Raw genomic sequence first — 27,342 nt, 5'->3', positions numbered from 1 at the left:
TCTTGTTGCCCAGGCTGGAATGCAATGGGTGCGATCTCGGCTTACTGCAACCTCTGCCTCCTGGTTTCAAGTGATTCTCCTGCCTCAGCCTCCCGAGTAGCTGGGATTACAGTCATCTGCCACCACGCCCAGCTAATTTTTTTGTATTTTTAGCAGAGATGGGGGTTCACCATGTTGGCCAGGCTGGTCTCGAACTCCTGATCTCAGATGATCCACCCACCTTGGCCTCCCAAAGTGCTGGGATTACAGGCATGAGCCACTGCACCCGACCCCTCCTCCTCAATTTTCTGGAATAGTTTTAGTAGGAATGGCGCCAGTTCTTCTTTAGCGCTAGGTAGAATTCAGTTGTGAATCCACCTCAACCTGGGCTTTTTCTTGTTGGTAAGCTTTTTATTACTGATTCAATTTCAGAACTCATTATTGGTCTGTTCACAGTTACAATTTCTTCCTGGTTTAGTCTTGGGATGTTGTTTCCAGGAATTTATCCATTTCTTCTACGTTTTCTAGTTTGTGTGCATAGAGGTGTTCATAATAGTTTCTGGGTGGTTTTTGTATTTCTGTGGGGTTGGTGGTAATATTACATTTATCATTTCTGGTTGTGTTTATTTGGATCTTCTCTTTTTTTCTTTATTAGTTTAGCTAGTGGTCTACCTATTTTATTCTTTCGAAGAACCAACTTCTGGTTTCAATGATCTTTTATACAGTTTTTTTGTGTCTCAATTTCATTCAGTTCAGCTCTGAGTTTGGTTATTTCTTGTCTTCTGCTAGCTTTGGGGTTGGTTTTCTCTTGTGTGTGATGTTAAGTTGTTAATGTGAGATCTAACTTTTTTTTGAGATGGAATCTCACTCTGCAGCCCAGGTTGGAGTGCAGTGGTGGTATATTGGCTCACCGCAACCTCTGCCTCCTGGGTTCAAGCAATTCTCCTGCCTCAGCCTCCTGAGTAGCTGGGATTACAGGCACACGCCACTGCGCTCAGCTAATTTTTATATTTTTAGTAGAGATGGGGTTTCACCATGTTGGCCAGGCTAGTCTCAAACTCCTGACCTTGTGATCCACCCGCCTCAACCTCCCAAAGTGCTGGAATTACAGGTGTGAGCCAATGCACTGGCCGAGATATTTCTAATTTTTTGATGTGGGTGTTTAGCACCATAAATTTCCCTCTCAACACAGAATTTCCCAGAGATTCTGGTATGTTGTAGCTTTGGTTTCATTAGTTTCAAAGAATTTCTTGATTTTTGCCTTAATTTCATTATTTACCAATAAGTCATTCAGGAGCTGGTTAATTTCCATGTAACTGTATGGTTTTGAGCGATCCTGGTATTGATTTCTATTATTTATTTATTTGAGACAGGGTATCGCTCGCTCTGTTTCCCAGGCTGGTGTGCAATGGCATGACCTCAGCTCACTGCAAACTCCACCTCCCGGGCTCAATTCATCCTCCCACCTCAACCCCCTAAGAAGCTGAGACTACAGGAATACGTCACCACTAGTGGCTGATTTTTGTATTTTTTGTAGAGATGGGGTTCTGCCATGTTGCCCAGGCTGGTCCAGAACTTCTAAGCTCATGCAATCTGCCCGCCTCAGCTTCTCAAAGTGCTGAGATTACAAGCATGAGCCCCTGCACCCAGCCACTGACTTTTATTTTTATTGTGTTTGGTCTGAGAGTGTGGTTGGTATGATTTCAGTTTTTCTAAATTTGCCGAGAAGTGTTTAACGGTCAGGAGTGTGGCTGATTTTAGAATATGTGCCATGTACGAATGAGAAGAATGTATATTCTGTTGTTTTGCAGTGGAGAGTTCTGTAGATATGTTAGGTCCATTTGGTCAAGCATCAAGTTCAGGTCCCGAATATTTTAGTTTTCCGCCTTGATGATCTAATACATCAGTGGGGTGTTAAAGTCTCCCACTATTATTGTATAGTTATATAAATCTTTTTGACAGTCTCCAAGAATTTATGAATCTGGGTGCTCCTATGTTGGGTGCATATATATTTAAGATAGTTAAGAATTTTCTTGAATTGAATCCTTTACTGTCATGTAATGCCCTTCTTTGTCTTTACTGATCTTTGTTGGTTTAAACTGTTTTGTCTGAAATTAGAGTAGCAACTCCTGCTTTTTTCTGTTTTCCATTTGCTTGGTTGATTGTTCTTCATCCCTTTTCTCTGAGCCTATGGGTGTTAACTGCATGTGAGGTGGGTCGCTTAAAGATAGAATACAGTTGGGTCTTGCTTCTTTATGCAACTTGCCACCGTATGCCTTTTAATTGGGGCATTTAGCCCTTTTACATTCAAGGTTAACACTGATATGTGCCCATTTGATCCTGTCATCATGTTAGCTGGTTATTACACATACTTGATTGTGTAGTTGCTATAAAGTATCAACGGTCTATGTAACTAATTGTGTTTTTGTGGTGGCTGGTAATATTCTTTTGTTTCCATGTTTAGAAAAATATGAAACCCTTCGGCCAGGCACCTGTAATCCTAGCACTTTGGGAGGCTGAGGTGGGTGGATCACTTGAGGTCAAGAGTTCAAGCCCAGGAGTTCACAACCACCCTGGCCAACAGTGTAAAACCTTGTATCCACTGGATCATGCCACTGCACTCCAGCCTGGGCAACAGAGCGAGACCCCGTCTCAAAAAACAAAAAGAAAAGAAAAAGAAAAATATGGAACCCTTCGTGAATCTGTGTTATCCTTGTACTGAGGCCTTGCTAATCTCTGTATCTTTCCAATTGTAGGGTATCTACTACCAAAGCAGGCACTTGAATATTTTAATCCAGATTATATGAGGAAAAAAAGTTGGAATTTCTAATATTTAAGCCTAGTTGGCTCTAGTTTAAAGATATAAATATGTACCTCACTTAAACATCATGTAAATAAAATCTAATTTAAGCACAAATCCCTATTTGGCAATGATGAACTTGGTTTTAGCATTATATTATCTGCCAAATTCCTTTACATTAAAAAAACACTCCTAAATACAAAGAATACCTAGTAAGTGAAAGAAAATAAAATATCCTAACCAGGCTATTTTACAAAGATATCGGTTTAAAATAAAGAAAAAGCATATACTTACTTATGGGCTCTGAATGTATAGATAGGTTCTACATCAAGAGAAGTGCTCCTAAATCAGAGAGAGATGACTTTACCATTCTAAGTTTCAGTAAACAGTATAATTAAATATATGTCATAAAATTGCCTTTAAAAATACAAACATTATGGGAATATACCATTCTCAACTACACAATACATAAGAAAGCTTACTTAACACCAATTATACTTTCATGGCATCAAGAAACAAGATTCTTATTTAGTAATAATATCTTGTTACAGTATTTTTAGCCCTGTCATAATCTATTTGACTAAAGGGAAAGACAGCTTCATTCAAGAGAAACAACATGAGCTTTGAAGAGATAAATTTCTGAACTCAATTTCCAGTTCTGTCACTAATTGGCTAACTTTAAGCAAATTATTTAATCTTTCAGAGCTTCAGATTACTCCGTTTAAAACAAAACAGAAAAATGGGAATAACACCAAATAATCACAGGATTAAATAGGATTCTACAATTTAAAAAACACCCCAGGACACAATCATGCACATAGTAGGATATCAGCAAATGGTACTTTTATTTCCTTGCCTTTCCAATAAGGATAATACGTCTATCCTTCATACTGAAGAGACTGTCCAAATTATCAGTTTATTCATTACTCAGAACACCATTATTATAGGTACACTATACCCTAATACTGGCTATGACTTTGATGGAAACTGGATTTAAAGTCACGTACTTACCGTTTTCTACATTGTACTGCAGTTATGCATAGACATGTTATCTCACAATGTAACCAGTAAACTATTTTTCTCTTCTGAAAACACCTAATCTATGTGAAAGTCCATCTAGTTTTAGCAATATCTAGTTGAGCTATCTGAAGCAGACTGATAAATCAAGTATTTCATCTACCCTATGTATGACACAGCATGAATGACACTGATCTCTCTTAAGCCAGGCAATAGATCTCCTCCATTAGTAGTAAAACTTTTGTAACCTCCTCTATTTGATGTTCAGTGATGACTTATAATAACAAAGTGCCTAACACTGCAAAAGGGTCTTTGCTGGCAGATGCTGGTTCTTTTTTTTTTTTGACATGTGACCCAAAGGAGTGGAGCTCTGATAAGGACCCAAGCAAGCAGAATCAGATTTAGCTATGTGACTTTTACAGGGTTTATACTAACTCATGTCTATCCATGCTTAGAAAGGAACTAAAGGGCCAAGGCGAGCACTAGCAGTTATGTTAGCCTCTGAGTCTAGACATATTGGTGGGTATGGAAAGTACCTAAAGTCTCAAGGCCAAAAGACAAGACCAAGATCCTCCACCCATCCCAGTGAGGCTTTTCTCTGCTCCATCCCATAAGTCTAAATCTAGTAAACAATGGGGCAAGGTGGAGGTGGAGATTTGATTATTTTAAAGATGTATATACCTGTTTATAAGAACAGTCCAAACCTTCAGTATGGATAAGGGGCTCCCCAAATATAGCAGCCATTTAAAAATACTGTTATGTATAAAGACCATAATCAGTATTCACAAACCCTGGTGAAAGCAACAGATAATACCATATCTTCCTAAGCATCAGTTTTCTAACCTAGCATTAGGTTGTATAAATGGAAAAACACAATAAATTACATGACATGGAAGAAAGAACTAAAAGAAATATCGGAAATTTAACAGAAATAATAAAATATGTAGTTTTCTGCTGAAAATGTTACTTAAAATATTCAAATATTGTTAAAGTAGAATATTCTCACTTTTTGGCTGGGGCTGTTTTCTGTAAATTCCACATTTTTAATGTGTGATCCTCTGATGCTGTTATCAAAACAGGCTCAATGGGATGGAAAGCAAGGGCTCGGATGCCATCAAAGTGACTTCTCAATGTAAACTTAGGGTTCCATGTCTTCCTCAATGCATCTTTATTGTTTGCTATCTATTAAAGAAACAAAACAAAGATATCTACACACTTAGTTAAGGATAGGGGAAAAAATTTGCATTTCAACATTAATTCTTGCTGATTTGTCAATAAATGATCACTTTGCAATTTTTAAAACAATATAATTTTTATATGTAAATAACCAAACCACGAAGCAAAATTAGCAATAACCCAACACTAGTTTTCTTTGAAGAAATATGAAAGGTGTATTACAAAAACAATTAACATAATTCAATATAAAAAGTGAATTAAATTATATAAAATAGATCTTACTAGGATGATAAATAAGACCAAGTAATTTAACACAAATTACAGTATACAAGTATAATTTTGGGTAACAGTTGAAAAACTAAGTTATCTTTAAACCTGCTAACATTTTAAAATATCATACTTTCGAGATTTTAAATACTTTCTAATAGCTAAATTTTCTTCATCAAACTGGAGGCAAAGTTTATAAACTGGAAACATAAAATGTTAAAAATGGAAGAGATAACACAAAGAATGCGTTCTACTGGTAAAACACACACATGTTCTTTCCCTCCGTGGTAACTCAATCTCAAAAATGAAAAAAAAAAAGCATTATTTTTTCATTCCAATTATATAACAGAAAAGCTAAAGAGGTAGATTATATTTGATTTTACACTAGCACCACAGGGTATGAATTCTTCACACTCCAAGGCTAGCAATCAGACTAAGTTTAAATAAGGGTAGCAAAAGTACAATCATGAGCCACATAACTACATTTTGGTCAACAATGGACCACATATATGATGCTGGTCCCATAAAATAATAATGGACCTGAAAAATTCCTATAGTAACATCATAGCTGTTTTAATGTTGTAGCACAATACATTACTCACATGTTTGTGTTGATGCTGGTGTAAACAAACCTATTTGTGCTGCCAGTGGTATTAAAATCTAGCACGTATAATTATGTACAGAATACAATACTGGATAATGATAATAAACTGCTGTTACTGGCTTATGTATTATAATTTTTATTCTACAGTATATTCCTTCTACTTATTTTTTAAAAGTTAACTGTAAAACAGCTTTAGACAGGTTAGAAGGCACTGTTATCACAAAAGATGACAGCTCCATGACTGTGACTGCCCCTGAAGACCTTCTAGTGGGACAAGATGTGGAGGTAGAAGAGAGTGATACTGACGATCCTGACTCTGTATAGGCCTAGGTTAATATGCGTGTATGTGTATTCATTCTTAACAAAAAAGTTAAAAAGTAAAATAAACATTAAAAATTTTAAAAATAGGAAAAAGCTTATAGAATACGGATATAAAGGAAGAGAATATTCTTCTACAGCTATACAATGTGTTTGTGTTTTAAGCTGTGTCAAAATGTTTTTAAAAATTCAGTTTATAAAGTAAAAAATTATAGTAAGCGAAGTCTAATTTATTACTGAAGGAAATTTTTTATATATAATTTAGCACAGCTTAGGTGTACAGTGTTTACAAAGTCAATGGTAGTGTACAGTAATGTCCTAGACCTTCACATTCACTCATCACTCACTCACTGACTCATTCAGAGCAACTTTTAGTCCTGCAAGCGCCATTCGTGATAAGTGTCCTATACAAGTGTACCATTTTAAAATTTTACACTGTATTTTTACTGCACCTTTTCTATGTTTAGACATGTTTAGATACTTACCATTGTGTTACAGTTGCCTACAGTACAGTAACATGCTGTATAGATTTGTAAAGCCTATGCCATTTAGGCTTGTAAGTACACTCTATGATGTTTGCACAACAATGAAATCACCTAATGAACCCATTTCTCAGAATGTATCCCTATCATTAAGCAATTTATGACTGTATTGGTTAAAGACTGGAGAAATACTACTTATTTACAAATGACAAAAATACAGCAATACTAACAATAGCTGTTATTTTGGGCATTATTCATTATTTTGACCATTACTGAAAATACTTTATATGCATTAACTCACTTAATCCTCAAAATAACTCTATGAAGAAGGAATTAACAGTATCTCTACTTTACAGACTAGACACATCAGGAAAAGAGAAGTTAAGTGACTTGCCCAAAGAACCCCGCTAGTAAGTGGAAGGGCCTGGATTCAAACCCAAGCAGTCTGAATTTAGAAGTTACCCTCAATAAAACATCTGCAGAAAAAAAAATGGATAGAACATGTCAAATCAGGTTAACAAGAGAACATAAAATACATCATCAAAGGAACTACTGTAACTACTGGGGCTGGTTATTCTGGAAGAAGAAAAGCTGAGTTGAATCATGTCTGCTCTTTTTAAGCACCTGAAAGGCTTTCATGTGAAAGAGCAATCAAATTCCTTCTGAACGTCTTAATGTGGTAGGCAGCCACTAAGATGGCCCCAATCAGCCCCACTTCCTTATAGGTAAACCTTATATAGTTCCCTCCCCCATTATGGGGTTGGTCTCTGTCACCAACAGAATATAGCAGAAGTGATAACAAGTTGTAACATCTTCCATCTTGGGTGTTCTTGCTCTTTCTCTTTTCACATGCACTAACATTGGGGGAAGCCAGCTGCCATGCTGAAAAGCCCATGGAGAGACCTATGTGGTGAGGAACTAAAGTCTCCACCAATAGCCAGCAAAGAACCAAGGCCTCTCAACAACCACAGGAAGAGCTTGAAAGCAGATCCACCCCACAAGTCAAGTCTTCAGGTGATACTGCAGCTCTGGCCAACATCTTGATTGCAACTACATTGGAGACCCTAAGACAGAATCACCTGGCTAAACTGCTTCTGTATTCCTGACCCACAGAAACTATGAAGATAATAAATGTTTTTTGTTTTAAGCTACTAAGTTTTGGCATAATTTGTTACATAGCCATAGGTTACTGGTATTATTATGAAACCAGGAACTACTTTTGGAAACCAAGTGACAGACCTAACATCAAGTTTTCTAACAATTAAAAGCTATGAAAAAAGAATGAGCTTTATCTGGAGAGAGGACTAAGTTCCATTACATACTGGATAAACTCTTTGTGGGGACAGAACAGAGGGAACAAAAGTTATCTAATGGGAACTTCTGCTTCTAGCCATGACAAATCAGGTAATTGGGACCACCTCTGCACTAAGGACAAGTAGAAAAGCAGAATTAAACATAAAAAACAGAGAAAAAATACTGAAGAAAAACCAGGCCAAAATCCAGAGAACAGAGGCCTAAAAGGTGAGCCCAATATTTGGGCTGTTTTCCCCCAGACACTGTTTACTGATTCCAGAGGGGATGGCTGAGAAGCCGAGCAGTTTTTCTGACAGATTTGAAGTGTCGTGGGGATACAAATTGATGAACCTGCCATGACAGTGGGGCTCAGTAAGTCACTTTGCTTTGGGTTATGATTTCAAAGGGTGGCATCCTACACATAAGGGTAAACTAGAAAAAGCCAAGCTTGCAGGGACTGTAAAAATTTAAAATGGAATAAAGCGATCCCAGATCCCAGAGGTAGTGGCTGCATACATCTGAGAAAAGCAATTTAAATTATAGCATTTGGTCTGAAGGTATTTCTACAGACAACTTTTCAAATAACAGTTTCTTGAAAATAAAAATAATTATGTACATAAGGATGTAAGACAATATAACTGAAAACGAGCAGAAACAACACATAACAGTAAAAGAACTACAGAGTTTCCAATTCAACTTTAAAATAATCATGCTTTAGCTGGGCGTACTGGTGAACATCTGCAGCCCCAGCTACTCAAGAGGCTGAGATGGGAGGAGAGCCTGAGCCCAGAAGGCAGAAGTTGCAGTGAGTCAAGATCACACCATTGCACACCAACCTGGGTAAGAGAGTAAGATTCTGTCTCAAAAAAATTAATAATAATAATAATGTTGATTATGTTCAAGGAGATAAAAGACAAGATTGAAAATTTTGGAAGAAATCTGTAAACAATCTAAAAAAAAGAATTCGGCCAGGCGCGGTGGCTCACACCTGTAATCCCAGCACTTTGGGAGGCCGAGGCGGGTGGATGATGAGGTCAGGAGATCGAGACCATCCTGACCAACACGGTGAAACCCTGTCTCTACTAAGAATACAAAAATTAGCTGGGCGTGGTGGTATGTGCCTGTAATCTCAGCTACCAGGGAGGCTGAGGCAGGAGAATTGCTTGAACCCGGGAGGCAGAGGCTGCAGTGAGCCGAGATTACGCCACTGCACTCCAGCCTGGCGACAAAGCGAGACTCCACCTCAAAAAAAAAAAAAAAATTCAAGAAGCAAAAACCAGCCAGATGCTGTGGCTCACACCTATAATCCCAGCACTTTGGGAGGCAGAGTCGGGCGGATCACAAGGTCAGGAGATCAAGACCATCCTGGCTAACACGATGAAAACCCCATCTCTACTAAAAATACAAAAAAAAAAAAAAAAAAAAAATTAGCTGGGCGTGGTGGTGGGCACCTGCAGTCCCAGCTACACGGAAGGCTGAGGCAGGAGAAGGGCATGAACCCGGGAGGCGGAGCTTGCAGTCAGCTGAGATCGCGCCACTGCACTACAGCCTGGGCGACAGAGCAAAACTCTGTCTCAAAAAAAAAAAAAAAAAAAAAAGCAAAAACTGTAAGACCTCAATAGATGGGCTTAACTACTGACTACAGATTACTGAAGAGACAATTAGTGAACTGAAAGATGAATCATAAAAAAAATAAAGAAGGGGAACAGGAGACAGAGGTCACAGGAAGAAGAGGAAGAAGGTATAACACACATGTAACTATGTTCCAAAAAGAAGAGAGAGAGAGAGGTGCAAGAGTGGTACTCGAAGAGAAATGGCTGAGAACTTTACAAAAGTGATGAAAATATATCAAGCCATAAAGATTTAAGAACTTCAAGAAACTTAAATAAAAAGGAAAACAAACCTTGGCTAAAAAAAAAAGACACAGATAATAATAGTGAAAAAAATCAGACTACCATTAAATGTCCAACAACAGAAATGATAGTTGACCTTAGCAGAAAACATAAAAACAAAGACAGTAAAATACTATGTTTAGAGTAAAAAAATAAAAAAAAAAAAACACCTCTGCCAACTAGAATTCAATATGCAATCACAGTTGACCCACTCAGGCTAAACAAACATATTTCAGAAAACAGGACACAGTGAGAACTGGATACCAACAGACCTTCACTAAAGAGAAATACTAAACGTTCTCAGGTGAAAAGAAAGTGATCCCAGATGGACAGTCAGACATGCAGAAAAGAATTTTAAAAAGCAGAATGTGTAAAGGATAATGTAAAATGTAAAATAAATAATCCTAACTGAATATAGAGTGTACAAAACAATAATTTTCTTTTAGAAGATAAACATATTCAGAAATGTGTAACAAGAATGACATATAAGTAGGGTGGGAATTAAGAATTAAAAGCATTATAAGGTCTTTGCATAGAAAATTTTGATAAAGATGTATGTGATACTCTCTAGGGTACCCATTGAAGAGTAACAAACGAGTGTAGAAATTCCAAGTAGTAGAAAGGTGGAAGGTTAAATAAAAAATAATCTACCCCAGCCAGGCACGATGGCTCGCTCATGCCTGTAATCCCAGCACTCTGTGAGGCTGAGGTGGGCAGATTGCTTGAGCCCAGCAGTTCAAGACCAGCCTAGGCAGTATAGCAAGATCCCGTCTATACAAAAAATTAAAAAGCCAGGCATGGTGGCGCACACCTATGGTCCCAGCTACTTGGGAGGCTGAGGTGGGAGGATGGCTTAAGCCTAGAAGGTCAAGGCTACAGTGAGCTGTGATCACACTACTGCATTCCATCCTGGGCAGCAGAGTGAGACTCTGCCTCAAAAAAAAAAAAAAAAAGATTGAATGCTCCAATTAAAAGACAAAGGTTATCAAAAATTACCAAAAAAAAAGCAAAAATCAACTTAACAGTGTTTTAAAAAGACAAACATGAAATATAAGGCAACAAAAACATTGGAAATAGAAATGATTTTTTTTTTTTTTTTTTTTTTGAGAGGCAGTCTCGCTCTATTGCCCAGGCTGGAGTGCGGTGGCACAATCTCGGCTCACTGCAAACTCTGCCTCCCGGGTTCACGCCATTCTCCTGCCTCAGCCTTCTGAGCAGCTGGGACTACAGGCGCCCACCACAACGCCTGGCTAGTTTTTTTGTATTTTTAGTAGAGACAGGGTTTCACTGTGTTAGCCAGGATGGTCTCGATCTCCTGACCTCGTGATCCGCCCGCCTCGGCCTCCTAAAGTGCTGGGATTACAGGTGTGAGCCACCGCACCTGGCTTAGAAATGATTTTTTAAAAATCTTTATCAGGTCAGGCATGGTGGTTCACACCTGTAAACCCAGCATTTTTGGGGAGGCTGAGGCAGGTGAACTGCTTGAGCTTAGGAGTTTGAGACCAGCCTGAGCAATATGGCAAAAGCCTGTCTCTACCAAAAATAAAAGAAAGTACCTGGGTGTGATGGGGCGTGCCTATGGTCCCAGCTACTTGGGAGGCTGAGACGGGAGGATCATTTGAGCCCGGCAGGGCGGAGGGAGCAGTGAGCTGAGATCAAGCCACTGCACTCCAGCCTGGGTGACCAAGTGAGACTCTGCCTTAAAAAAAAAATTTTTTTTTGTAAATCTGTATCATATTTATGGAGAATGGAGTGCAAGGAGCCCATTTAGATTAGATGGTTATTGTAGTAGCTCTGGCTAAGAAAAAAATGGACCAGGATAGAAAGTGAAAAGTAGTATATGGATTTCAACTGTTTTTGGAGGTAGAACCCAAAAGACTTACTAATGGGCTTAGCAAAGAGGTTGGGAGTTTTTTTATCTGTATGAAGAGGAGTGGGTGGTAAGCATTATTCTTTGGCGTGCTTCTTTACCATACCTATGGTTTGCTTAGGCATCCATCCTACATCCCCTATATGGTGCATGTGCTGCAACAGATACATTGTGTTTTCCAACAGAGATCATAAACTATCAAAGTGAGAGGAATTTAATGAAATAAGGCAGGTTATAAATACTTCACCTATGACATAAGCAACTATTTTTCTAATAAATTATTTATTGTGATGAGCAATTATAAACATATTTTTTTTTTTTTGAGGCGGAGTCTTGCTCTGCCGCCCGGCTGGAGTATAGTGGCGAGATCTCGGCTCACTGCAAGCTCCACCTCCCGAGTTCACGCCATTCTCCTGCCTCAGCCTCCCGAGTAGCTGGGACTACAGGCACCCGCCACCATGCCCGGCTAATTTTTTGTATTTTTAATAGAGACGGGGTTTCACCGTGTGACCCAGGATGGTCCCGATCTCCTGACCTCGTGATCCACCCGCCTTGGCCTCCCAAAGTGCTGGGATTACAGGCATGAGCCACCGCGCCCAGCCCTATAAACACATTTATTAAACAATTATGTTTGGAATTAAGTAAATGTATGCCCAAAGGTACAAAGATTTCAATTTTGGTCCAAATCTCTGATGGGTCAGCCTTAACATCTGGAAAGCACACTGTATATATACATCCATGCCTACTAATAATTAAAATATCTTCTCAACAGGACATTGACTAGTGTACTAAAGAAGCAAGGCAAATATTGTTTAGGTAGGCATGAATTACAACTAATTGCTGGTGCCCTAAAAAAGAAAACAAAATCCAAATTTGGTAATGGAAAAAGGAATTCTTTCCCCTATCAAAAACCAATAAACAAATCATACTAAATTATGGATTTAGGTAAAGCCCAAAATTTTAATCTCTAGGTTACGGAAAAATGTTAGTTTTTCTTTATGTATCTTTCAAAGTTTGCAGTGAAAACTGAACCAAGTTCTATACTTGTAAAGAAGTTTTACCATTGCCTTCATTTTCTATAAAATCAACTTTTTATTTTATTTTACTTTTTTGAGATGGAGTCTCACTCTGTTGCACAGGCTGGAGTGCAGTGGTGCGATCTTGGCTCACTGCAACCTCTACCTCCCGGGCTCAAGCAATTCTCCTGCCTTAGCCTCCCGAGTAGCTGGGATTATAGGCACCTGCCACCATGCCTGGCTAATTTTTTGTATTTTCTGTAGAGACAGTGTTTCTCCATGTTGGCCAGGCTGATTTTGAACTCCTGACCTCAAGTGATCTGCCCACCTCGGCCTCCCAAAGTGCTGGATTACAGGTGTGAGCCACCACACCCAGCCCAAGTTTTTATTTTTAAAAACCAAGTAAACACATCAAAAACAAAACTACTACTTACATCGTAAGTTAGTGAGTCTGCTTCATTGGCCACCGTAAGGCCTGCTAGTTCTCCAAGTCCCAGTTCACTTTCAAGGGCTTCATCCGCTCCCATGATGAATGACTTTCCAGAAGAAGGAGGAAATGTCAATGCTTCCACTGAAGAGGAAAGACAAAGGAAACATTAAAAAATCTCTAAGGAGCCAACATTTAGTCTCATTTGCTTGCATCAAATTTCTTATAAGTGCATGTATATACTTAATTGTTTTTAAATGCTTTTAAACACAATAAAATTCAGTGAGCAGAAAATCCTAAATAATTTATTGCTTTTTCCATATCTTAACCACAGGTAAAGGCATCAACTAATTAGAAAAGTAAAACATGAAACAAATCTAAGAATCCACTGTCCTTTCCTTTTCACTATATAGAAAAATAATGACTATAGGAAAGTAAGTTTTCCTCATCTGATATTTCATGTTAATTACCTAAACAATTTCTATTAATTACTAAATATATGTAACAAGTGCTGGTCTCATTCAAAATATAATTCATTAATTTTATAACCTAGAAGAATATAGAAAATTTCAAATGAAAATGGGTCAAACTCTAAAATGTGCCTATTTATGTGACAAAATCAATATGTGGTGTTACAAGTCAGGATTACCTCTACCGAGCAGGAGAGGGGTAGTAATTAAAGAAAGGAAGCAACAACAGGACTTCCAGGGCCCTGGTAATGTTCTACTTTTTGACCTAAGGGGTGGTGACATGGGAGGGTAATAATTCTATCTTGATGACAATTCACTGAGCTGTGCCCTTACGATATCAGCACTCTTCTGTAGGTATATTATAGTTCATCTAAAAATGTTTACTTCAGATTATATTTCTTATTTCTTTTTTTTTTATGTTTTTTTCTGAGACAGAGTCTCGCTCTGTCACCCAGGCTGGAGTGCAGTGGCGACATCTTGGCTCACTGCAACCTCCACCACCTGGGTTCAAGAAATTCTCCTGCCTCAGCCTCCCAAGTAGCTGGGATTACAGGTGCGTGCCACCACATCTGGCTAACTTTTGTATTTTTAGTAGAGATGCGGTTTCACCATGTTGGCCGGGCTGGTCGTGAACTCCTGACCTCAAGTGATCCACCTGCTTTGGCCTCCCAAAGTGCTGGGATTACAGGCGTGAGCCACTGCACCCGGTAAAGAAAATTTTTTTATTTGTTTATTTGTTTTTTAGATGCAGTCATGCTCTGTGGCCCAGGCTGGAGTGCAATGGCGTGATCTCAGCTTACTGAAACCGCCTCCTGGGTTCAAGCAATTCTCCTGCCTCAGCCTCCCAAGTAGCTGGGATTACAGGCGCCCGCCACCATGCCTGGCTAATTTTTGTATTCTTAGTAGAGATGGGGTTTCCCCATGTTGACCAGGCTGATTTCAAATTCTGATCTCAAGTGATCCACCCGCCTTGGCCTCCCAAAGTGCTGGGGATACAGGCGTGAGCCACCACGCCCAGCAAGAAAATTTTTTAAAGTGTCCATTTGAACATTTTCATTAGCTGTGAACTGTGCTTCAAAGATGTCAGTTTTACTTTGTGAATAACCTGAAATATCCTATTTTGTAACATTTTGAACAATCCAATTCCTTCAACAACCATCATAGAAAAATCAGTTAAAAGCAAAATGTCAAATTAAAATAATGATTTTATTTAATTTGGTCAATAACAAAATGTCACTCTTTATAAATGCAAATTGTTCTGACAAACGTCAGAGATAGTCTTTCAGTAGTTTCCTAGAGGTGGTTACATATGACAAACATTTGTGAGTCAATAAGATGAATTTAGTAGTTCAAACCCTAGCTGCTAAAGGGGTAAATTAATTTTCTTAAAAGAAACAAGTCAACTGTATTGACTAGTGCATGTACAAGACATTTTTCAGTTTTATATTCAATCATGTCTAATAATAAATACTCATTGAATAAATGAAAGAATTGGCCAGGCTCGGAGGCTCATGACTGTAATCTTAGTGCTTTGGGATACCAAGGTGAGAGGACCCTTTGCGGCCAGGCGTCTGAGACCAGCCTGGGCGACAGGGCGAGACCCCTATCTCTTAAAAAAAAAAAAAAAAAAAAAAAGTCTGAGACAGGGGTCTCACTCTGTCACCCAGGCTGGAGTGCAGTGGTGTGATCTCAGCTCACTGCAATGTACGCCTCCCAGGTTCAAGCAAATTCTCCTGTCTCAGCCTCCCAATTAGCTGAGATTACAGGCACCTGCCACCATTCCTGGCTAATTTTTGTATTTTTAGTTGAGATGGGGTTTTGCCACGTTGGCCAGGCTGGTCTCAAACTCTTGACCTCAAGCGATCTCCCCACCTTGACCTCCCAAAGTGTTGGGATTACAGGCATGAGCTATCATGCCCAGCCTCTACAAAATTTTTTTTAACAATTAACCAAGCACGGTGGTGCATGCCTCTAGTCCTAGCTACCTGGAAGGCTTGAGGCAGGAGGATCTCTTGAGCCCAGGAGTTTGAGGCTACAGTGAGCTATGACTGTACCACTGCACTCCAACCTAGGCGACAGAGTAAGACCATGTCTTTAAAAAAAATTTAAAAACAGTTACTTGCTTTTAAAAACAGTAGTGACAAACTCTTAAAATCCTCATCAGAACAAAATAGAGCATAAATCAAGACATTATCAAACCACCATACAATACAGTAGCAAAAATAAACATAGGTTTTACCCAAAATACCATATATCATCCAAGAAGTTCAAACAACTCTAAACATTTACTAATGAAGAATAGGAATTGTTTAAGTTAGAACAGCAATTTTCAGGTCAAAAATATCAGTTGAATGACTCATGTGAGACTATGATGGTAGGTCTTCAGCAAGGTGTTTTTTGTTTGATTTGTTCTAATTTCTAACATTTCCAGATAACTTTGTTCAGGTGTAAAAGACTAAGATTCCTAGGATAGACCATATACATTATGTAAGCTAATTCTAACTACTGCTCTACAAATGGCCAAGTAAAACCTGAAAACAAGGTAACAACTCCTTCCTTACATACCAGTGGACAGCCAGGACACTCCAGGACTGAAGAGGCAGAGCAATAATAAGCATCACTGTTACCTGATTGTTCCTAAGGAGCCTTAGAACTTAAGACTATAGGTCACATTTCCAGCTGGCAACTAAACCTTCCTAGCCCTAATCAGCTTTTACCAAAACACAAAACAAAACAAAACCCTGTGTCTTTTAAGTGTGACACTGCCTTCTGATTTTTTTTTTTTTAAGACAGAATCTCACTCTGTCACCCAGACTGGAGTGCAGTGGTGTGATGTCAGCTCACTGCAACCTCCGCCTCCTGGGTTCAAGTGATTCTCCTGCCTCAGCCTTCCAAGGAGCTGGGACTACAGGCACAAGCCACCATGTCCAGCTAATTTTTGTATTTTTATTTGAGACAGGGTTTCGCCATGTTGGCCAGGCTGGTCTTGAATTTCTGGCCTCAAGTGATCTGCCCACCTCAGCCTCCCAAAGTGCTGGGATTACAGGCGTGAGCAACTAAACTGCACCTGGCCCTGCCTTCTGAATTATTAAAATAAAAATAAAGTAACAAAATTATAAAGCACGCACAGCATATGAAAGTTCTTTCTGAAAGTGGACTGAAGACCAAGAAGTATCAGTTATAGACAATTAAATATACAATCTATCTCTTAAATGTTTTTTCTATTTCTGAAAAACCTGCACTGAAGGGGAAGGCTTAGGACCACTGCTGCAGATATTAAGTTAAACAAACATTCAATGCTTGAGTTTTAAAGTTCCTCACTATGTTTTTTATCAAGGACATCTTCTGTGGCTTATATAATGCTTTTGTACATCTGTCATTTAGTAAATAGTATATATCCTACCTCTATTATTAGAATTCTGCATAATTCATGTATGGCCCAAGATGAAATCTGATAAACTTTTTGAATTATGAGAATAAGAGAAAAACTAACTTTTCTCCTTATCGAGACCTGATCTTGGGATAAATGCAACTGATTAGAAGTCTCATACCTATAACGTCAACAGAATGCATCTCCTAGTGATCAACATACCTACTGAGGACCATGACCTCACATCTGTAATTCAAAGGACATCAAATAAATTTTACATCTAGAGTGTGATGTGTTGATTCTTTGTATGGGTAATAAATTCCAAGTATGCTATAATTGACTCTAACGAATGATTAACCATGTACTGGTCAAAAATTTCACTGAAGAAGTATTCCAATCGTGAAAATCTATATACATCTAAATCATATCAGTTTATGTCTCTCTAAAATGTAATTTATTAAAAAAACAAGAAAAAACATATGATTATGCTATGGCTTTTTCTCAGGCTCTGTTGATCAATAAATAATAATTTGAAGAGACTGCAAATACAGTATTTAAATTCAGGATTGATTTTTTTAAATAAGTATTTTAAAATATACATTAACCATAATTACTTTTATGTCATGCTGAATTTTCAGCTAATATAAATATTTGATTGTTTTAAGAGACAGGGTCTCAGTATGTCACCCAGGCTGGAGTGCAGTAGCTATTCACTGACTCAATCATCATGCACTACAGTCTCAAACTCCTGAACTGGGGCTGGGCGCAGTGGCTCATGCCTGTAATCTCAGCACTTTGGGAGGCCGAGACAGCTGGATCACTTGAGCCCAGGAGTTTGAGATCAGCCTGAACAACATGGCAAAACCATGTCTCTACAAAAAGCATACAAAAAAATTATCTGGGCATGGTGGCATGTGCCTATAGTCCTAGCTACTCAGGAGGCTGAGGTGGAAGTATCACCTGAGCCTGAGAGGTCAAGGTTGTGGTGAGCTGTGATTGCGCCACTGCACGCTAACCTGAGTGACAGAGTGACAGCCTGTCTCCAAAAACAAACAAAAAACAAAACAAACCTCCTGGGCTCAAGTGATCCTCCCACCTCAGCCTCCCAAGGAACCACCAGGCTCAGCTTAAATATGTACTTTAAAATCAATTTCCACATACAAGCATTTTACACATTTATAAATAGATAAATCAGACCTTGTGTCTAAAAGAAAGAACTGTTTATATACCATAAGATTACACTGCAAAAGACTAAAAATAACGTAATATTCAAAAGGAAAAGTTTCGTATCAAGTCTACAATATAATATACAATCTTAAAATTATCATTATGAAAATCATTTGTATGATTTTAAGAACACAAAATAGAATTATTATACATGATGTAGAATAATGCATATTTTTATATAGGTATATTCTATACCTGTATAAAAAGTATATACATGTGAGGCCAGGCATGGTGGCTCATGCCTGTAATCCCAGCACTTTGGGAGGCCAAGATGGGGAGATCACTTGAGGTCAGGAATTCGAGGCCAGCCTGGCCAACATGGCAAAACCCCATCTCTACTAAAAATACAAAAAAATTAGCTAGGCTTGGTGGCAGGTGCCTGTAATCCCAGCTACTCAGGAGGCTAGGGCAAGAGAATCACTTCAACCTGGGAGGTGGAGGTTGTAGTGAGCCAAGGTCGTGCCACTGCACTCCAGCCTGGGCGACAGAGAGAGACTCCATCTCAAAAAACAAAAAAAAAAGTATATACATGTGAACCAAGACGGAAAGGGAACAAGTTAAAATAGCAGCATATGTGACTAGACTTTTAGGTGACTTTATCCCCTTTTTCAATTATCATTAATAAATTGCTTAAATATTTATATGAGTTTCAAAGTAAACATTTACTACCAATTTATAGACTGTTAATTTTCCCAATGTTGGAATGGTATATATAGGGCCATGGGCATCAGTGGAGCCAGCGGATATTTTAAACCAGAATTTAGAGTTCGTTTTTAAGTGTATGCACCTTCTCAAGTCTTGAAGATTGAAGTTGGAATCAAACTCCCTTGAATGTAAGAAAGCTTGCATTTGGGGAAAACTATGCAGATCAAACATCTGCAGAATAAAGTTCTCTCTGATAGGAGAGGCCTTTCTAATGAATGAATTAGATATACATCCAAGTGTATTTTGTGCTCCAGAGTATATTAAATACTTACCTTCATCTGCCCTATTAATTTCATGTTCAGGAAGCCTGGAGCTGCTGGGTCTGGAAGGTGAACCCACAGATGGCTGCAATGAAGGAAGTTCATCAACATCTCTCAAATTAGCAAGCATATCTTGTAGTTTTGACCTATTGGGCCCTAGCCAATAAAAGGGGGGGTGGGAGGAGACAAAAAAGAGAAAAGAGAATTATCCAGCTGCATCAAAATGGTATTATAAGCCTTATTTTCCATCCATCAATATTTACCTTTAAAAATATTCTACTAGATTAATAAGAATTATTTTCAAGTTTTCAAATTACTGTAAAAGTTTATTTCTTGAAAAGAAATATACTTTTTAAATTAAGCAAATGGGATATCACTATTTACATAAAAAAGAATGCTCGTGTGCAGTTAGACCATGAAAAATAACATTCTTTAACCACTGAATATTGCTCTAAATGCAGCCAGATACAGATTGTGAGCCCACTGTGCACTGAATTAAACAGTAACATCCCTGTCTGTTTAAATTAAGTTGCATTAATTGCCTTACATCCTGAAGCTATGGTACCCGAGGTGAAGTCTCATGCCCTACCGATTACTTACCTAAACTTTGATTCTTCATTCTCCCACATCCCTGTTTTGACTGTTTTATATAGGATAGAGGCTGAAACAGATCTTCAGTAGTTTTTCCTGTTATAAGTTTAATTAAGAATGGGAAAATCTTACCCAAAGTCTGTTATGGTTTGTTCCTATACCAGCAAAGAATACAACTATTTTTAAGCAATTTTAACTAATGCCTAGAAATGTATTTCAAGATGGTATGATTGGAGTACATGATTTGACTGGAAATATCTCTACCAGACCACATTGAAAAGACTCAAACTTTTCCAATGAGTGCTAGTTCAATTAAAAAAAAAAAAACTTTATGGTGGTTTACAAGTCAATGCTTTATATATCAATCCAAAGCATGGCTTCAGTTCTATTTTTATCCTAAGTCTTTACTTGTTCCTAGATTGCTAGTTTATCAAGATAACATGAACTGAAGACATTAAACAAAATGTGCTGAAATGTGTAGTCCCTCTCTCTTCAATGAAAGATGTTAAAATTTCTCCCTTACAGTGTTATTTTTCTTCACCATACTAAAAAAACCATGTGCTAGATTGTCTGAACACACTGTAATCCCCTGATTTAAGAAATCCAATTGCTTCTATTAGTAGGAATATCGTTCCAGTCAAATGGTGCAGTTTCAGTTAAGTGCTAAATTCCAACTACAGCAATGCCTTGATATTTGACAAGAACTGAATAATCAATGGAAAAGTAGATGGATTGTGCATAAGTCCTGGTTACCTTTCCAAATATAAAAGGATCTTTTATATTTCAAGACATTAATTTTTGTAGCATAATGACCTAAAGAAATATATCAACATTAAGTTAATCTGGAAATTATTTCTCACATATGACATTCAAATTTTCCTCAAAATTTCAGTTTAACTGGTTTTTTGTCATGACTCTCAAAAGCCAAGACAAATCATCTCCCTATGCTTGTTAAGATTAAATTGTCTATCAGTAAGTATATTTGGCTAAAAGGTATAAAATGTGCTTATGTTTTAATATTAATTTTTCTCATTCTGATTTAATCTATATTGAGATAGCATTACAACATCATCTCTCATTATGTAATGGTTTAACATCAATAACAGACACTGACTTTTTATCAAATCAAGCTAAACGCTTGTAATTTCTAAAATATTTTAAATAAAGGTTTAAATGCTTTTAAGTAATAAAGTTTAAAAGAATGTCCTAACAGGAATGACTGGTCTTTAATAAGCTTTAGCATCACTACAGAGAGAGATAAAGAAAAAGCATACCTTTCCAGTCTTTCGCAACTTTAAAATACATTTGTCGCTAAGTTAGATTTTAATCTCACTTTATACTACCTTAATATCTCAAATAATCAAATTCCTATTACCATAAAAGGGAGGCCCATATTGCCAATGAGGGTAGAAACACAAGGAGGTAATTTAGCCGTGTTCCCCTAAGAAGATGATTTAAGACTGTTTTCAGGAATGGTTTGCAAGGTTTTGTATTTCCATTTTACATTCTTAACTAGATCCATTGCTAAACAATTTGCATAATGAAATAATTAAACATATACGATTCACAGGGCTAGAAATTTCCTTTTGGATTTTGTTTTTGATGTGGCACATATTAAAAAGGAAAAAAGGTCATTGGTAATAATGTTATAAATAAAATTGGCCAAAAATGTTTAAATAGAAAATAAATATTTTTAGAAGTTATATATTTGACTCTGTGCCCTGTATAGCATATAGTGGTATGAGCAAATGAATTGCATGTTATGAACACATAGAATATTCAGGGGTAGAAATTAACTTTCTTTCTGTCACCAATGTCTAAAATTATAAGCAATAATTTTGGTGGATTGCCAGAGGGTCACACTAAATGAGTTATAAATTGTCACTGAAAAAGAAAAACATTGTTATAATTAAGCATAGGTACTTTTAAAAACCAAATTATCACTGTGTTTGCATACATAGCCCAACACTCATGAGGCTCTGGATTTATTATTGGGATATAGTATATGTGATTCCATAAGTACATGTGGGTTGTTTTCTTTTAAGTTCATAATTAAATAGCTAATCATTTAATTTCAACCCCTGAGAGCAGGTGAAAAGGAAAGAGGTCAGGAGCAGAAATGAAAAAGAGTAAGTAGTTTTAGGAAAACATTGAAAAAAAAACTGGGAGATGTAAAGACGCAAGATTTATGATTTACAGATACAATGTTTTCCACTTACTCTTCACCCCCTTTTTCCCCTTTCTCTCCTTTTTGTATTGTTCCTTGAGTTTGGTAATTACTCCCTGGTCCACATTCCAGGCTTCAGGCATGAGACACTGGTCTTCCTTTTCTAAACAGAGTGAAACAAATGAAACAGCCTTTTTCAATAAAATACTGAACACTGAGTCAATATGTCTGAATGACATAACCACCATTTTCGTTATAGTATCACTAACTTAAAAAAACTCAGTTTATTCATTATATATAAGTCACACAAAAAAATATAATCACTAAGAAGAAATGTCAGTGCAATTTCCTAGAATCAGTTTCTCTTGAAAGACACACACACACACACACATATACACACACACACACACCTGGAAGATTTTAGTGATTTTTAGTAAATTAAGCCCAAACACTTTACAATCAAGAACTTCTTGGCCAGGTGGGGTGGCTCACGCCTGTAATTCCAGCACTTTAGGAGGCCGAGGCGGGTGGATCACATGAGGTCAGGAGTTCGAGACCAGCCTGACCAACATGGTGAAACCCCATTTCTAGTTAAAAAAAAAAAATACAAAATTAGCCAGGCATGGTACCTCACGCCTGTAATCCCAGCTACTTGGGAGGCTGAGGCAGGAGACTCGCCTGAACCCGGGAGGCGGAGGTTGCAATGAGCCGAGATTGTGCCATTGCACTCCCGCCTGGGCAGCAGAGCAAAACTCTGTCACAAAAAAAAAACAACAACAAAAAACAGAACTTCTCGTTTTCAGAATTCCACCAGGACTAACACAAAAAGACACTTTGCATTAATTTATGTGATGAGAGAAAATTATTATTTAGGGATTGTACAAAATAAACTCCAATGATCTTTTAAAGAATTTTATATTTTTGCTATGTGTTCATTTTGCTATGTGTTCATTAATAAGTGATAATTTTTATTTTACAGGCTTAATACATAGCATTTGTTAAAATTTATTAATCAACCTTCATTTAAAATTTACAACTTAAATGATGTTAGTTTATAAATTCTTAAAACAGGAAACTGAGCTTCTAGTAGTAAAGAAAATCAATAATCAATTGTCACTATTTCAAGAGAAGAAAATTTAAAGACTGTTATGTATTTATATTTACTATAAAACAATGTAAATACTATATAATGCTATGTAAATGTTAACTCAGAATGCTAGCTTGAACCCAAGACTGATATATCCAACTGTTCATTCTACATTTCCATTAGGAAGTCTAACAGATACCTCTAAGCAAACATATAAAACCAAACACCCAACCTCTCTCACCATCCAATCTCTTCCATCCAAAGGGTTCCCCACCTTATTTGATGACAATTCCATACGTGCACTTGCTCAGAGCAAAACCCATTCTTTCCCACTCCACACTAAATGTATCAGGGAAAACCATTTTCTCTGCCTTCACAAATATTCAGAATCTGGCTTCTCAGCACATCTACTACTACTCTGACCACTATGATCTCTTGCTAGGATTACTGCAATAATTGTTTCCCCTTCCTCAAGTCTATTATCAACACTGGTTTCCCTGTGTAGTCTATTCTCAATGTAGCAGCCAGAGATGGTTTAAAATAAAAGATCATGTCACCCTTCTTGCTCAAATCCCTCCCATGGCTCCCCATCTCACCACTGGTCTACATGGCCCAACATGATCTGGTCATTTCTTACTACATTCTCCCTAGAATCACTCTGCTCTAGCCACTCTGGCTCCCTTAAATTTCTCAGGCATGCCAGGGATGCTGCTATCTTAGGGCATTTGTGTTGGCTTTCTTCTTCCTAAACACTTCTTCCCCAGATGGCCAATTCCCTCATCACGTCTTTTACTCAGTTGTTACACCTTCTCAATGGGGCTTATCATGGCCACTTTATTTTATGGGTTTTTAATTTATATATATGTGTGTGTGTGTGTGTGTGTGTGTGTGTGTGTGCGCGTGTGTATTTATCCATTTATTTTTGAGGCAGAATCTCACTCTATCAAACCAGCTGGGGTGCACTGTCACAATCTCAACTCACTGCAGCCTTGACCTCCTGGGCTGAAGCGATCCTCCCACCTCTGCCCCGCAAGTAGCTGGGACAACAGGTGTGTACCACCATGCCCGGCTAATTTTTAAAAAATTTTTTGTAGAGATGAGGTCTCACTATGTTGCCCAGGCTGGTCTCAAACTCCTGAGCTCAAGCAATCTTCCCACCTCAGCCTCCCAAAGTACTGGGATTACAGGCATGAGCCACTGCACTCAGCTAACCACTCTATTTTGAATTGTAACCTGCCTTCTCTACCCCACACTGACCCCAGCTCTCTCTATCTCCCTTACTCTGTACTTTTTCTACTTTCTATAGCATTTATCACCTTCTGACATACTACATCCTCTTAGTTGAATGTAAGCACCAGAAGAATAAGGATCTTCACCTAGAAAACCCAGCAAATAGAAAGCACTTGATCAATATTTGTTGAATGAATGAGCCGAGTAAACCAAAGTGAATCATAATAAACAGAAATCTGTTTTTAATAATTTGAGTTTCAATCCAGTTTAGAAAACTGTTTCCTGGGCCTCTGAATATAATACTATTAAAAATCATTTTAAACAACATTTTTATATACTTAACTATAATCTATCAATAGGAGAAACATTCTTTATTTTCCCAGAAAGACATAACAATTAAAAATGTTAATTTTCATCAATCAGGTCTTAATAATAAATTAAACTAGATGGCTTTTGGGTCCCCAGAATGTCTTCAGGTTTTTGAAGTTAAAATGTAGCCTTATAATCTTAATAGACTCATAAAAACAATAGCAATCATGGACGATGTATGGTAAAATCTTTTTGCTTGCCAGAATCTAACCAGATTCTCAACCTAAGCATATTCCTCTTTTTTTTCTTTTTTTTTTGGGGTGGGGGGGAGTAGAGTAGAAGAGAGATGGAGAGAACCCTTAAAATGGTTTAAACGTTCACTCAATTAGACAAGATTTGCAATCTAGTTTTGTTAATTTGTTAAAAGTGAACCCTTTGAATCTGATTTATAGAATCCTAAAACATACAGGTCAAACTACTAGTAAAGAAACCTCCAGGAAACTGAAAGATTCCATTTACTCATGCTCACTAACAGAACTACCCAGCACACTACTAAAGGAGACAACTCAGTTGTGAGAACAGTCACGCATGTGACTCATATAATAGGCTAGGTAAAATGTACACACATGTATCACATAATACACTGAGCTATGACTCATACGTTAAAATAAAGGAAGTTACACAAGGAACAGTGCAGCTGTCCTCGGAGAAAAACCAATCTCCGGTACCCTTGCAATATGATTCACAATTAAAATGACCAACTATATCTATGCAGATGTGTGATTCCTCAGAGAAAGACCTCAGTGTGGCACAGTAGGTGCAGCTATGTTGGTGGACTTGCCTAAAATATGAGTAACTTGATAACACAAGCTCAGTAGGGAATAAGGCAGAATAAAGGCCTGTTTCACTTTAACTTCCCCTTGGTTTCCAGACTTGTTTTCTTGAAAGAAAAGCCAGTCACTAGGTAGCCATTGTATTCTTCAATGACTAAATAAGTATCTTTTATTTACTACAAAAAAAGGAAAAGAAGTGCCACTGGTACCATGACAAAGTCCCTGAAGGTAATGGCAAATTTACATGGTTTAAGCAAAAGTAAAGGCATATGAAAAATCTATTGTGTGCTATGGTTATAAAGTTACTATTGTCAATATTATCACTGCACCAGAAAACTTTTTTTTTTTTTTTTTTTTGAGACAGAGTCTCACTCTGTCGCCCAGGCTGGAGTGCAATGGCGCCATCTTGGCTCACTGCAACCTCTGCCTCCTAGGTTCAAGTGATTCTCCTGCCTCAGCCTCCCGAGTAGCTGGGATTTCAGGCACCCGCCCCAATGCCCAGCTAATTTTCATATTTTTAGTAGAGATGGGGTTTCACCAGGTTGGCCAGGCTAGTCTCAAACTCCTGACCTCAGGTGATCCACCCGCCTCGGCCTCCCAAAGTGCTGGGATTACAGGGGTGAGCCACCGCGCCCGGCCCAGAAAACTATTTTTTAACGATTCTTGGGCAAATGAACCTACCAAATCATTCTAGAAAGTAATTTTCAACTGAACACTAAGGACAAAAAGAAGTCAGCTGGACTTAGAAGTATAATCAGTTTCTTCCTCTCATAGGGAGCTCCAACATAAAAGCAAAATAATACACTACAGGTGACTATCCCTTACCCGAAATGCTTGGGACTAGAAGTATTTCGGATTTCAAATTATTTTGGATTTTGGAATATTTGTATTATACTGGTTCAGCACCCCCCAATCCAAAAATCCAAAATCCAAAATGCTCCAATGCGTATTTTCTTTAAATATCATGTCAGTGCTCAAAAAGTTTCAGAATTTGGAGCATTTCAGATTTCGAATTTCACATCAGGGATAGACAGACAGCCTTACTTAAGTAACTTACTTAACACCTCAACAAGAGGAGTCATTAAAAGATTCAACAAATGGGCTGGGCCTGGTGGCTCATACCTGTAATCCCAGCACTTTGGGAGGCCAAGGCAGGCAGATCATTTGAGGTCAGGAGTTCAAGACCAGCCTGACCAACATGGTGAAACCCTGTCTCTACTAAAAATACAAAAATTAGCTGGGCTAATTCAAGAACTGCTTGAATCCAGAAGGCAGAGATTGCAGTGAGCCAAGATTGCACCACTGCACTCTAGCCTGGGCAACAGAGTGAGACTCTGTCAAAAAAAAAAAAAAAGATTCAACAAATGCCCTTATTATAATGGTTTCTGATAAGTAAGTGGGGGTTGAAGACTCTGTCAAAAAAAAAAAAAAAAGATTCAACAAATGCCCTTATTATAATGGTTTCTGATAAGTAAGTGGGGTTGAAGTCTACTTTGAATGCAAGGCAGAAAAATTGGCAACACAACATAATATCTCTTCTAGACCTTGTGCTATTGGGATTGTTCAATATTTACAGAGGAAGAATATTTCCTTGAGGTAAGCACAAATCAGTTTTATTGTAAAATGTTTCAGATGGAAAAAAACTTACAAAAATCCATTTTTGTTTGTTAAAAACATTAGGAAACCTTTTCCTTGAACTTACCTAGGGGAGTTTTCTTATCAGTCACTACATATAATGACCAAGCAATCATGAAGGAGAAAAAAGTTCAACAGAATTTTTAAATGAATGAGAGAAGGAAAAGGTATCTTACTTTTTTTCATTTTGGCTTTAGAACTCTTTTATTTTTCCTTCAGAGAAGAAATATACCAAAAAATTAGGGATTTAATTAGTATTTCTAATGTGTATAACAAAAATGTAAAAAAAGTTCTTCATTTTAAGCAAAACACGCTAA

At 37.7% G+C, this 27,342-nt stretch overlaps 1 protein-coding gene and 1 pseudogene across 3 annotated transcripts in view; both read right to left on the bottom strand.

Moving 5' to 3' along the window:
* The window catches only part of STRN (striatin), a 120,871-nt gene that overhangs the window by 18,579 nt on the left and 74,950 nt on the right, over positions 1-27,342 (bottom strand). For all 3 annotated transcript variants that reach the window (XM_002812138.6, XM_024242555.3, XM_054548228.2), the window contains 5 exons: positions 21,984-22,094; positions 19,186-19,329; positions 13,149-13,285; positions 4,803-4,978; positions 3,074-3,121 (listed from right to left, as the gene is read on the bottom strand). In XM_002812138.6, coding sequence (XP_002812184.3) covers positions 3,074-3,121; positions 4,803-4,978; positions 13,149-13,285; positions 19,186-19,329; positions 21,984-22,094 — 616 coding nt within the window. The remainder of the gene's footprint in view (positions 1-3,073; positions 3,122-4,802; positions 4,979-13,148; positions 13,286-19,185; positions 19,330-21,983; positions 22,095-27,342) is intronic.
* LOC112132145 (U6 spliceosomal RNA) lies at positions 2,658-2,755 on the bottom strand (annotated as a pseudogene).

Source organism: Pongo abelii, chromosome 12 (genome assembly GCF_028885655.2).
Source record: "Pongo abelii isolate AG06213 chromosome 12, NHGRI_mPonAbe1-v2.0_pri, whole genome shotgun sequence".
In the NCBI taxonomy this organism is placed as follows: Eukaryota; Metazoa; Chordata; class Mammalia; order Primates; family Hominidae; genus Pongo; species Pongo abelii.
Note: the sequence above shows the minus strand (reverse complement) of the source record. Positions and strands in the feature narration are given on the sequence as shown.